Here is a 14,571-nt window from a genome sequence, read left to right on the forward strand (position 1 = left end):
ACTCTATTAAAGTCTTCATCATGTTCGGCCTTTTCTTGCACACGAAAGAGCCAAAGTCTTGGTCGTATTCCATTTTGGTTTGGACGGGTCTTTTCATAAGGATTTTTGAACAAGCACATGAACGCACCGAATCTTTGAACGAGCCAATGTCTGGATCATGAGTGATTTCGGTCTGCCTGGGTTTTTTTTCTAAGCAAAATAGTCTGAATGAAAGTCATTTTGAACGAGGACCTCAACCTGGGAATTTGACGGTAAATGGTTATACAAAAATACTCGACTCCGACTTTCAGAGAGCCAACATTTCGTAATGGTACTGTACAACCCACTGCCAGTGAAGTTCCCATGTAAGGTCCAGATAGCGTACAAAGGGGCAGAGGTGCAGCTGAGAGAGATCAAACTGGACTTCGAGCCAAAACAGCAGCTGGAAGTGTCAGTGGATATTTTACCTGTATCCACGGGGGAGGTTGAGTTCACTGGATATCAGCTGGTGTGTTTTGGAGGATACAAATGTTTCGTTGGGGTGGAAAAGATTGCACCCAAGAATCTTAAAGGTTATTTGATTTATGGGCCTGATTTTTTCCATCATTATTTTTAACGAGTAAAGCTGTGCATTAGACAATGTAAGTGTTCACTGATGCTCTCAATCATGGGAATTAGAATGCAAATCGAATCAAAAACACCAACGAATAAAAAATTAGTTTAATCAAACGTAGACTTTTCAATAGTTGTTATGCATATCAGACGACAGTTTTTTACTTCTCGAGACAAGAGCATAAAACGAGGCTCTTCGGGGTGATATGAGAGAAATATGATAGACAAGGCGGCTCGTTAATGTGCGTTCGCACATGATGTTCCGACCCGAGCTCATCTACATTTTTGACTTAAATGTCAACCAATTGAAGAGATGTTTGAATTTAAAAAAAAATGCTACATTTTAAGTTAATTAAACACACTAAATTCTGCCTCGATGAAATAGCAATCATAGGTTTCATTCATGTGACATCAATAACTCATCACAATAGGTCGTGTGGCAAAAAAATACATCAAAACCATGAAATTTTTGAGAAAACCCATAGTTTCAAAGTCAAAAAATTCTACAGCTTTCAACGGAAGGCATTTAATACGCTAAAATATGCCTAGATGATGTGACGACTAGGATGTTTGTCATTCAAAATTTATCAATAAGACATTACAACAAGTCATTGACTATGAAAACAACAACAAAAACAGGCAAAATCCACAAGTTCGGTAGAAAATTGAGAGAAGAAAGTGTCGAAGCTATTTAAACCATAAGCTTTTTTCTCTGAAAACTTTTTCAACGATCCATTTAACGTCTTCACTAAGCCAATGGGAGCTATCAAAATTAGGATAATGTAAAACGATTTCAAAAGGAATCAAAAATTACTAAAAAAAATCCAAAAATTATAAAAATTATGAAAACTCGTGCACCGAAGTCAAAAAAACCAATAGTTAGAAGACAAAACCGCTAACTAGATAAATTGTTGCTGATGTAGAAAAAAAGCACTTCTGTCATTACCGAGACTGACATACAATCCACGAAAATAAGCTTAAGATTGATTTTTGTTAAAAAAAATAAAAAAATATTTTTAAAGTCTTAACAGCCATTAAACTCAAAAACTTTCATATGAATTCAATGAATACGCTCAGCTATGCCACGATGTCAATACAAGGACATTTATGATGCCTAGGTAATCAATAAGACACCACAATATGTCTTATGACTATGAAAAAAAAACAACAAATACAGGCAAAATGTGATGGGAGAAGAAAGTGTTGAAGCCATCTAAATCATATTTTTTCTCAGAAAGTTTAATCAATGATCCTTTGGACGTCTTCACTAAGGGAAGATGTAGCCATCAATATTAGGATGACGCGATAAGATTTCAAAATGAACCAATAAAACGAAATGTCAAAAAAATTAAAAAAAAAATTGAAATCTTGTGGCTTTGAAGACGTATAACCAATAGTTATTTGATAAAGCCGCCAATGAGATTAACTTATGTTGCAGTGGTATGAAGAAGTTCAAACCTGTTTTTACTGAGACGAACTTACATTTCACAAAAATAAGTTTATGATTCACTAATTTTAAAAAACTTTCGAAATTTTATTTTCAAAGTCTTAACAGCCATTAGCTGTCCACTCACAGCACTAGATAGGTTCACTTAATGCTCATTAGCAAATCTATTGCACCTTTAGTCAACAAGTTTATGCCATAGGATTATAAAATTTCACAATCCTTTGGATTGTAAAACCTCAAAAAATAAATCAAAATTTCATTTGAAATTACGAAAGTTGAGATACGAGTCCAAAAAAAAACATGAGCGATCCCTTCGAAACAAATGTTTTGTTCATTGGGCTTCATTTGATCGTAAAAGAGGTTTGTCATTAACGGAACTTCGATATTAAAAGTGTCTAGTAGTCTCTAAGTGACTTGAAAAATCAAAAAAATTGCAAAATTTTCTAAAAAAAAGAGCTCCCAAGCCTAATTCGAATTTTTTTTTTATATATTAAACTTCCCTCTAAGACTAGAACTAGTCTTTATTATCTCATTTCGTCTAATACGGAAATTACGGTAAAAGTCAACAAAAGTGAACCAAATATCCAGTGCTCACATGAAACTTTAAACCTCGATAACTCCTCGAAAAAAAACGAAATTCAAAAAAATCTTTTTAATTTCGAATTCTACGCTGGACGAGCTTTTTAATGATACCACGCACATTTCTCTACGATGAATATATCGGTCGGCCAAAATTCACGGAACAAAAAAAAACCCATTTGAGTATATAGTTCCTCCCCCCCCCCCCCCCCCCCCCACAAGTGGGGTCGGAACAAAAATTTTTTAATTGCTCCAGAGTGAACTTTGAAACTATTATAGCAGTTGTGAGAGCGAATTTAAATGTAAAACTTTTGCTTGTCCAGACGGACATGCAAAAATGTTGCAATCAAATTCTCTCGCACTACTCCTTTAATAGTTTCAAAATCTACGAGAATATTCAGCAATCTTGTCCCAGAATCCTTTTCGCTCGCTTTTTATCGTTTTTATCTTACGAAACAATTTAAACTGGCAAATACCGATTGAATTAATTTAATTGCTGCTGAGGACCTCTCGTGTAGTCTTCACAGGCTCCAAGTGTACGATTCAACAAAACAGTTGAGGAAGCAGAAATTCATGCTGAGGAGTGCCATGTTATACTTTTTTTTACAATCGAATACCCCCCACCCACTTTTTGGTCCCCATTGCCCTCACACAATGTGGCTGGCGTCTTTGAGATTGCGCTAGATAGAACGAAAGCAAACCACTCGCCTGCCGTTTGAGAGCAATTCGTTCGACGGTAGTTGGTTATTTTTGTAGGTGTAGATCATCGTTAAAAACAAGGTCTTTGTCGTTTTAATTGGAGTTACAACTTCGCTCGCTTTTTTCATCATTTGCACAAAGGGAAATCAACAATACAACTCAAAGTCTGAAATATGTGTAAATAGTTTTTTTGCCCCGGGCATCATCCTACTCCTCTATTTACTTCGTACATCGACATGTAGTAGACTAATGAACTCTTAGAAGTGATTATTAAATGAGACTTTTGGTTAATAGACATTGGATTTCTGTAATGTGGAATCAAGAAGATTTTTGGGAGCTTTTTAATCAACTTTTCCAAATAATGGCCACGATGAAAAAAGAAGGATCTATTCTGTTTTGCCCCCCCCCCCCCCATTGCTTTTTACGACCCCCAGTTACAAATTATATGTTGTTATATAGCACGTTACTATGTAAGAAAATAGCACGTGCTCCTGGGGGGCGTAAAAAAAAATAAGCTCACTAAGGTGGGGGGAGGGGGGCAGAATAGATCCAAAAAGAATATTCGTGAAACGAAAATCTCAAATTGGACATTCTGCATTGATATGCTGTTTATGGCCGGTCGATAACGTTATTGTCTTAATCTCAGCCTTTTTTCAAAGCCATATAAAATTTCTTACCGAGCTGATTAACATAAAATAGTGAAAAAACAGAAAATCACAAAATGGTTGACAATTTTAAACAATTTTGCACAAAAGCTTTTGAAATTGTAAATAAGATGAAAACGGCTTAGATAGAAATATACCATTTTTCCAAAACTTAACTGCCCACAGGCTGAATTTGTGGGCATTGTCTATTTTGACTCCATTCAAGTGTGCTCAGATAGTTTTTAAATCAGACCTTGTATTGTACCGCGGTTTAGGATGCATCAAAGATTTTTTTCAATGGGATGAAAAGGTTATTGATCGTTGCGATGTGAACAGATTGTGTGCTAAAAGCGCGGATAGTTGAGCCAGCACCCCTTTTGAAAGTGAGACTGGGGGAGGAGGAGGTTGACAGACAGGTAGACGTGGAACTCTGGTGTGGGGAGACACAATCAGCCACCCTCACTCTCACTTCAGAGGGAAAGGTAACATCCATTGCATTTTGAACTCTCCTCATTGATTTTAGAATTTGCCAGTACCCTCGCTGAGGATTGATGCCTAACACGCTACCCCCAACTACACGAGGGTAAAAGAAAAACCGGTTTCTCTATAAAATACGGAAATGACTGTAGGAATGGAAAAATTGAAAGTTTTAACTATGAGTACGCAAATAGTTCGTTGAAAAATGAGATTAAAAAAATCCAACCTAATTGAATCTTTTATTTGTAATAGCAAAAGTATTTTGCATAAGAATTATTGCAAATCCCCCTTTCTACCAATACTACCTAATTGAATCTTTTATTTGTAATAGCAAAAGTATTTTGCATAAGAACTATTGTTCCGACCCCACTTGTGGGGGGATATATACTCAAATGGGTTTTTTTTTGTTCAGTCAATTTTGGCCGATCGATATATTCATCGCAGAGAAATGTGAGTGGTATCATTAAAAAGCTGATCCAGCGTAGAATTCAAAACTAAAAAGATTTTTTTGATTTTCGTTTTTTTTTTCGAGGAGTTATCGAGGATTGAAGTTTTGTGTGAACACGGGATATTTGTTAGCTTTTAGTGTGATTTTTCTTCAAATTAGGATTTTTTCTACAAAAATAGTATTTCAAACTTATATTTCTTACAAAGAAATGAACTAATTTCGTGTTCCTAATAGACTAAAGGCAATAAAAAAGACTAGTTCTGGTCTCATAGGGAGCTTCAATATCAAAAAATATCAAAATCTATTTGAGAGCGCTTTTTTTAATAAAAGTTTTCAACTTTTTTTGCTTTCTTAAGTCACCTAGAGACAAGTCACTTTTCATATCGAGGTTCTGTTAATGACAATTCTCCTTTACAGTCAATTGAAGACCAATGAACAAAAAAAATCGTTATCAAGGATTTGCTCATGTTCTTTTTAAGTTCAACTCTGAATTTTCGTAATTTTAAATGAAACTTTGAAATTCTTTTTGAGGTTTTATTTATTTTTGGAGTCTCATAGCATGGACTCATTGACTATCAATTCAATATGTTCCGTAATGAGATTTGAGTGAGCATATTTAGTGCTTTGAGTGATTAACAGCTAATTTTTCGAAAATTTTTTTGAACATAAACCAATCATAAACGTATTCACAGCCCCCTATTCCCTCCTACTGGAACCAAATTTGATCTAATTGGTGGTTTTATCTTCTGACTATTAGTGATATGACTTCAATGACACAAGATTTCAAAAAAATTTAATTTTTTTTTGGATATTTCCGTATTATTGGTTTCTTTTGAAATCTTATCACATTATCCTAAAATTGACAGCTCCTATTGGCTTCAAGAAAATCTTCAGTGAATCACAGATAAATTTTTCAGAGTAAAGCTTATGTTTTTAAATGGCTTCGACTTTTTCTTCTCGCAATTCTCTACTGAATTTTTGGTTTTTGCCTGATTTTGTTGTTGTTTTCATAGTCATAAGACTTGTTGTGATGTCTTATTGATCACCTATGCATGAAAAATATCACAATATCCCCATTGAAGTATATTTGAGCGTAGTTATTGACTGCCGTTAAATTTTATGGAATTTAATTGCTGTTAAGGATTTAAAAATAATTTTTCAAAATTTTTTTGAACATTAACCAATCTTCAAATTTTCGTGAACTGTTAGTCAGTCTCAGTATTGGCTGAACCCATTTGCTTTCTACTGAAACTGAAATAAATTCCATTGGCAGTCTGATCTTCTAACTATTGATTATATGACTTCAACAACACAAGAATTCAACATTTTTTAAAAAAAATTTTGGATAATTTCGTATTATTGGTTACTTTTGAACTCTCATCACATTATCCAAATATTATACACATTATCCAAATATTAATCTAATCCCATTGTCTTGGAAGAGACCTTCGGTGGATCACAGATAAAGTATTCAGAGAAAAGCTAATGGTTTAAATGGCTCCGAAATTTTCTTCTCGCACTTCTCTACTGAATTTTTGGCTTTTGCCTGATATTGTTGTTGTTTTCATAGTCATAAGACTTCTTGTGATCTCCTATTGATTATCTATGCACGACAAGCATTTTTTTGCTGTCATCGCGTTATTTCTGAGCGTAGTTAATGACCTCCGTTAAAAGCTTTTGAGTTTAATGTCTGTTAAGACTTTTAAAAAAGTTTTTCGAAAATCTTTTTGAACATTTACCGATCCGAAACATTTTTTTCGTGGACTGTAAGTTAGTCTTAGTACTTACAAGATCTTTTCTTATTTATAATGCATCCAAAACAATCTGGTGAGAGGTTTTATCTTCTACCTATTAGTTTCAAAACTTCAATGCCACTAGTTTTCATATATTTTTTTAAGTTTTTATGTACTTTTTCTATTTTTGGATCCTTTTGAAATCTTATCACATTATCCTGAAACTGATAGTTCCTATTGGTTTAGGGAAGACGTTCTACTTATCATATTTAAAGTTTTCAGAGAAGAACTTATGATTCAAATTGCTTCGACACTTTCTTCTGGCAATTTTCTACTGAATTTTTGGTTGTTGCCTGTCTTTGTTGTTGTTTTCATCTTCAATAACTTGTTGTAAGGTCTTCATGATAAAAATGACCAACAAACTTGTTGTCCCATGGAGGAATAATTTAGCGTATTTAGTGGATTCCGTTGAAAGCTAATGAAATTAATTGCGTTGATACTACGAGTTTTCTCAAAAATTTCGTCGTTCTAATGGATTTATTCACATTTGATTTTTTGAAGCTATATTGATAAAAAAGAAAATTTCCATTGCTCTTAACAAAATTATTAAACACAGAACAGTTTCAAGTGGAAAGTTAACTTTTCAATGCCTTCGACACTTTTGTCGCTCAATTTTTTTTCCTGAAATTGCTGTATTTGCCTGTTTTTGTTCTTTAGGTAGCCACAAAATGCTGACAAGTCTCTTAAGCTTGTAATTGAGGATTGAATTGATGATGTTATCCGAATCAGTTAGTCAGTGTAAAGCCTTTAGTATTAAAGTTTATGAGATACATTTTCAAACATTTTTCAAACTTTTCAGTTTTTGTTGTTCTTTTCGTCGAATTCTAACTTATTTTCATCAATGAGAGGTCACATCCAAATTCCGGTACTCCAAAAATATAATATCTTCTGATATTATTGGTCATCGATGCTTTGTTTGTTGGACAATATGTGTTTTTATAAACGTCTTTTGAGCGGTCATTTTTTGCGCTTTTTTCCCTTCTTTCAGAATAATCGCGTAGTAACAGATCCCAATGATTTACAAATGTGGCCCGAAGAAACTTAGATATTCGCTCAGTATAATTACAGCAGCTGAATCAATAAAAATAAGAATTGAATTAAAACTCATAATATTCAGATAATAGCTAATGATTTTAATGGTAACAAGAGTTTGTGTTTTCGCAAATCGTTTCTGATTTTTTAGGTTTTTCTTTAGTTCGTTTTTAAGGCTTAAACTACCCAAAGACAAGTCGTTTTTGTTTTGTAGTAACTTTTTAGTAATTTATCAAGGATTATTTAGTTAAAAGCTAATGACTTTTAGGACTTTTGAAATTTCTTGGTTTAAAAAATGTTGATTAAATTTTGAATTACGCCTCATTGATCGTTCTCTTTGTTGACTTGTAACATAGTCTCATCAAGAAATCTTTCCGTCCACTGTGTAGTTAGGAGAAATTAAATTTGAGTAGATAAGGTTTTATCTGACTGCATTTTGACGTTGTTACTATGTGCTTTTAAATTTAGATATTCATTTTTTGTCGTGAAGTTTTTCTTTTTGCTAATTTTTTGGTTGTTTTTTGTCTCGTAGTCTCTCCAAGGTCAGATCTCATTGGCGCTGTAATAGGGCACGGCATTATGTAATTCAATTAGTAGATAGGTTGTGTAACGATTGTTTTAAACTCAAACATCTTTTTTTGTTATTTCTTCATTTGGTTGACAATTAAGTCAAAAATGTAGATGAGCTCGGGTCGGAACATCAAGTGCGAACGCACATTAACGAGCCGCCTTGTTGCAATTTCCCCTTTCTACCAATTCTACCAGGATTCAGCTTTTGTAACTTATTAAACACGTAATCTGACAGACAGAACAGCTTCCTTTGAGTGTTAACGTTTATAGGCTAAGCCCAAAATAGTGGAGCTTGAGCTGAAGGGCAAGGAAGTGAGAGAATACAGTGGTTAGTGGCACATCTAATCAAAAACAAATTTTCTCATTTGAATATTTCACTCCCCACATTTCTGTACCCCCTTTCTCTATACTAAAAGGACTCATTCGAGAAACTGGAAACTACTGGAAATCCAAGTGGTGCTTTTCTTGTGTATGCAAGAGATGCCCTAGAAACGAGACTTTTACAATTATAAAATAGAAAAAATAATAGAAAGGACTCTTGCAAAAATTATTAGACAGAAATTTTGCACTAAAAGACAGCGAGCTCCCATAAAATCTACCTGACAGTTTTTGCAAATATCAATTTTTCAATGGTCTGGAAATGGTCTGGACCAGGATTACACGAACTTCTCAACACAAATCTGATCAGGGACGACCTTATCAAAAATCACAGATTGTCCAATCACAGAAGTCTGAGTACTGGTTTTGTGCGCTCGAGATAGTCTGTGCTAAGGCCGCAAAAATTGGGCACAAAGATTTGAGTTAAATAAGATGTAGCTTTGGTCGCTATTGGGCCTGATTTGAGCCAGAGTTGACGTCGACCACATGGAAGTGTCAAAAGGCGCTCTTTTGGTCTGCGACGGTCTGTCCCAAGAAAGCACTTTATAAAAACTAAAGACTATTAAAACTTTTCCTTAACATTTTTATCCATTTGCAAGAGGCAACTAGATGAGACCTCGACTTAAAATATCAGTTCTGCAGTCGAATATATAAATATCAAAAGTTGTTTGCACAATTTTTACTACAACGCTCGACCGTAATTTTGATCAATGTTGATCACTTCACTAAAATGTTCTGAGTCTTTCCGGATGTATGCAAAGGTATAAAGATTGGCGTTTCTCTGCATGATTTGAGTTTTATCTGTAGACCCAATGAAGATGAGCTGGGACAAGGAGGGGTTGCGAAACAATGGCAAGGCAGACATCTGTCTACATTTCTTGTCTCCACACACTCTAGTCAGACAGAAGACTGACATCAGCATGGAACTCAAACTCAATGTAAGATATCATACCCACATATAGTGAGTGACTTGAAAAGGCCAGTCGTCTGATAGAGATCTTTCGTGAGTCTCGTGATCTTGCAAGATAGCACGAAAAATATGACTGCATTTAGATGCAGGCTGGCAAGTTTTACTAAAGCAAATCACAGAAATTTTACACAAACGTCAAATTTCAATTGCCCCAAAACACAAAATTTACAAAGTTGATTTTGTGCGTTTGATTAAAGTTTATGATTGATACTCTTACAATTATTGCTTTTAATTCAACAAAAAGTGGGTTTTCACTGCAGCTCCATTACAGGACAGACTCTTTCCTTTTGATGAATCATCTTAAAGGATTTCTAAAGTATATCCATTTCAGTTTTTGTAAAATTTGTCATTTTTCTATCACGAGTATTGCAAACCATTTACTAAGCTCACCGAGTACTTGCGCAGCTGGCTTAAAATAGAACAATTTAGGAAATTAGCCAAGCTTGGTTTAGCTGAGAAGGTCGATATCCTGTTGTTGCACTCTGATTTAGAAACTTATTGATAGCAGTAAATTATCTGATGTTGCACTTTTGTATCCCTACCTTTAAGTGCTTCCCGGACCCGTGAGTCATAACAATTCAGTACTGAATCATAGAATTTCCATTATGATTTTTACTATGACCAGAGTTCTGATCATGGCACTTATTAGACATTTCATGGTAAAATTCATAGTAAAATTCTGGGATTCCGCTGAACATTATGAACCTCAGAAACTGTATTTTCTATGATCATAATGAAATTTTAGTCTGTTTTTGCACTGAACAGCATGAAAAATCACCATCGGCCGTAATTTGGAAAACTGAATAGGCAATTCAAAAAATTAATTATTTATCATGTCGTTATTTAAAATAAACTGTATTTCTGATGCATTTAAATGTTTAAATGTAGTTTAAATGTTTGCATGCTTTAGTTTTCCCATGCTCTACTTCACTGCTCCGATTCTCCGGGATTAAACTTTGTGACCCTGTGTGGGGTGATTCGTTGTGTTGTCCCATTCGATGTGACATTCGTTGTGACATTCGTCGTAAGTCACCTGCACCTTGTATACGTCGAATCTATTCGTTGTGACATTCGTGGTAATTCAACTGCACCTTGCATCTGACTATTCCCAATACTCCTCCCGAACTGTTCCCCATTCTCCTCCCGAACTGAAACAGGTCCTCCAAGTTGGCACTGAACATTTTCCATCGTCGCCCATCCGCCCATCGGGGCCCGAAACTTCATACCTGCCGCCATCTTGAATGTGGCACTGTCCCATCTTCAACACATGTGTTCAAGAGATCTGACAGAGATCGAATCAGAATTTCCAGATTGTATGTAAGATCCTAAAGCAAAGATTTTTCTGGCAGTAAAATGACCATATAATTATATGGTCATTTTACTGCCAGAAAAATCTTCAACTCAAAAACTTTTCAATCAACTAACCACGCTTAGTCAGATCAAAACGACATTTAATATTTATCATGGTGCTATAATTATCTCTTAAAATAATTTTTTTCGTTGACTAAAGTTTACAAACAGACAATGTTTGAGTAGTGGATAAAACAAGGAAATCAACCACCAGCAAAATTTGGCCTGTTCTCCAAACGCTAATCGCGCATGTCGAATAGGGCCAAATTTTACTACTTGTTGATTTCCTTGTTTTATCCACTACTATACATTTTCTCTATATTCGATCAAAAATCAACCAGAAAACAATTAAAATCAAAAATTAAACAAAAAATCAAAAAAATCAAAGCAAAATTTACATTTCACTCTTTAAGAGCGATTCACTCTTATTCGGGGTGATCCCCCAGTAGAAAGATTGCTCTTTTTCGCTCTTAAAGAGTGATTCCCTCTTTATTGATATTTTTTTATACTTTTATTTCAAATTATCTATATACTCTTCAATAAATTTATCTTCTCTTTTACTTTTTCTATATTTAACCATTATTAATAAGAAATGATACAAAATCATAGTTATTACACGAACAACTTTCCTCAGTTTGGCTAATAACTAAAGGACTTACAGTCTTGCTTTGTCAACTAGGATTAATTGTTTTCTCATTCAAATTTCTACTAAATCCTTTAGGTATATCTACATCTGGATGTTGTTTCTTTACATGAGCTCGTATCCCATCATATCTCAGAACAGAAGCACAATATGGACAATTAACTTTAGCTGAAGTATAACTCCTACATGTATACTTACTCTCATCAAAATCAGTTATTGGTTTTATATGATTACATTTATTACAACTTCCAATTAAGACTTCTGGGCTAAGGTTAATGTTAAGGTTAAGGTTTGGGTTAGGGTTAGGGTTAGGGTTGGGGTTGGGGTTAGGGTTAAGGTTAGGGTTAGGGTTAGGGTTAGGGTCTGAGTTAGAGTTAGAGTCATAGATAGAACTAGAACCAGAACCAGAACTAGAACTAGAGCTAGAACTAGAACTAGAGCTAGAACTAGAACTAGAACTAGAACTAGAACTAGATTCAATTTTTAAAGAACAACCCCATGGAGAAAAATTATTAGCTTAAATACCACTTAGTATTATATTACCACACATACATTTATCAGTTTTATCTTTATTACACGATTCATAATGATATTTTAAACAAGCAATGTTTCCATATTTCTAGTTACACTCTAAACATTTTAAAAGCATTTATAATAGGGTAAACTATAATATTTACCTAATCATTTCGCAGATCAGTGAACGAGCTTTGCTCGTGGTTGGTGCAACATGGCTTGCCCTTCTCCAACGAACTTTGTTCGTGGTTTACCAAACTGCTTCGCAGATAATATTTAGCCATGATTTCAATTAAATCTTTAGTATTATCTTTAGATGTGATACACTCTGCTAAATATTTATTTCCTAACGTATTGAGTGTATTAGTTTTAGATCTCTTATCTAAAATCAGTTCAAGGTCTAATTCTTTTTTATCTCTAACAAAATTTATAATCTCTTCTCTAAATTCTTCATTATTTCCATATAGTCTGGTTAAAAACTTCCCTCCCTTTCTATTCAAAATTATCATCTCTTCATTTATATTTTCTTCTTGTATTTTTTCTAAGGGTGTAACAAGTTTACGTGCCCCATTAACTAAACTATTTTTTAGATCGGTATAATCACTTTGTGTATCAGAATAATCAGTTTGCAAATAGGACTTTGTCCATGTTTCACCATTATTATAATCACTTGCATATAGGACTTCGTCCATGTTTCACCATCAGTATAATCATTTCCCATATCAGGGAACCTGCTTGGCAGATCTTCTCCATATCAAACGTTAACCAAAGTGTTTGCTCTATTCAACATACTGCTTGCACTCATTGCCACGGCTCCAACAGTTTTTATTAATGAATCAGGATAAAAATAACTAGTTATAACTAAACCCCAACCTATAATTCCACCAAAGTTTGATAATTGTTTTAAACCTTTTGCTTTAACCATCTCTTTTAATAAAACATCATTTTGAATTTTAATATTATTTAAAGTAAGAAGTTTATTAAAATAAAACTGATAATTATCATGATTAATGGTTTTTCTATCTGTTGCATTTATCATGAGTGGTTTCAGATATGCTATAAGTTATTCATATCTTCTCTTTCTAATTCATCTTTTAAACTAAGAGCTTTTAAATCAAGGAAACCAACTCTTGAAAAATATATCATTGTTCTATTACTATTAATAATAATAAAAGTATTTTCCTTCTTATTTTATTTAATTATACCATAACGAAGTTCATCTGACATTCCATCTGTACGCTAATAATGGTTACTATTTAACTCACTAATTATTTTACTAAAGTCATGTTTGCTTTTATATATCTCATTAACCTTTTTAAATAGATCAGGTCCATTATAAGTTGTTAAATAATTAGTATCGCATCTCATTCTTGCTGTATTATTTATTTGAGCTAGTTTATGACACATTACAATCATTTGAATTTTATAATGTCTACCTTCAGTAAAATAATAAGCTATATCCTTATTTAACCTATCACCCATATCATCAAGTACTATTACACAATTTTGAGTTTTTTGCATATTATTTTTTGTGATCATATTTATATCACATTTATTAAACCCAGTATAAAACTTATTAGACTCAAGATCTCTCCAATCTCTGTCATCTTTACACACTAAAACTATATTTTTAGCTTGGTTTTGGTTTTGGTTTTGGTTTTGGTCTTGGTTTTGGTTTTGGTCCCGGTTTTGGTTTTGGTCTTGGTTTTGGACTGAATATAATTTTAAGTATTGTCTAATAAAATATGTTTTCCCAGTACCAGTTCCACCATAAACAATAGTATGTAATGGTGTCATTTTATATTCAAATCTAACTAGACTCTTATTCATAAATCCAAAAAGCTTTCTTCTAGTTTTGTGTATTTACTCGGTATTGAATCATATATTATAAAACAAACTATAATTATTAAAAATGAAATAAAAACTACACTACCCGTCTTTATTTTTATATAAAAAATATAGACTTGATTTAGAATTAGACTTAGAATTTTTAAATTTATTATATGAAAATGCTTATCCCAACTTTTGAGGAATTCAATAATAAATTTAATATTGATAATAGTGCTATGAGCGATATCAGAATAAAAGATAGAGGTAAAAATATGAGTCTAATACCAATTGAAAAGTAATGAGAGATCAAACTCCCGATAGTATCGGGGAAGGGACGAAGTCCTTGGTACCCCAACCTGCTTCGCAGATTACCAATCCTAACTCCAACATTATTGTAAATTTACATCCAACTGATGGTACCCATTGGGTTTTAGTTATAAGAAGAGAAGGTGGTCCTGTGTATTACTTTGATAGTTTTGGCGTTGAGACTTCACCATTATTTTTAGATGAATATGTTGATCTAGGCTCTAATGAAAGAATACAACAATATGATGAATCTTATTGTGGGGCTTATTGTTTATTTATGATCTATCTTATTGATAGAGGA

The 14,571-nt window shown here is 33.5% G+C and overlaps 1 protein-coding gene across 1 annotated transcript in view; it reads left to right on the plus strand.

Moving 5' to 3' along the window:
- LOC142336563 (trafficking protein particle complex subunit 9-like) overlaps positions 1–14,571 on the plus strand; it is a 113,066-nt gene that overhangs the window by 56,171 nt on the left and 42,324 nt on the right. Inside the window, exons 16-20 of the mRNA XM_075385472.1 lie at positions 291–551; positions 4,297–4,442; positions 8,551–8,608; positions 9,466–9,596; positions 10,539–10,652. Coding sequence (XP_075241587.1) covers positions 291–551; positions 4,297–4,442; positions 8,551–8,608; positions 9,466–9,596; positions 10,539–10,652 — 710 coding nt within the window. The remainder of the gene's footprint in view (positions 1–290; positions 552–4,296; positions 4,443–8,550; positions 8,609–9,465; positions 9,597–10,538; positions 10,653–14,571) is intronic.

This window comes from Convolutriloba macropyga, chromosome 3 (genome assembly GCF_964194025.1).
Source record: "Convolutriloba macropyga chromosome 3, txConMacr16.3, whole genome shotgun sequence".
NCBI classification, from domain to species: Eukaryota; Metazoa; Xenacoelomorpha; order Acoela; family Convolutidae; genus Convolutriloba; species Convolutriloba macropyga.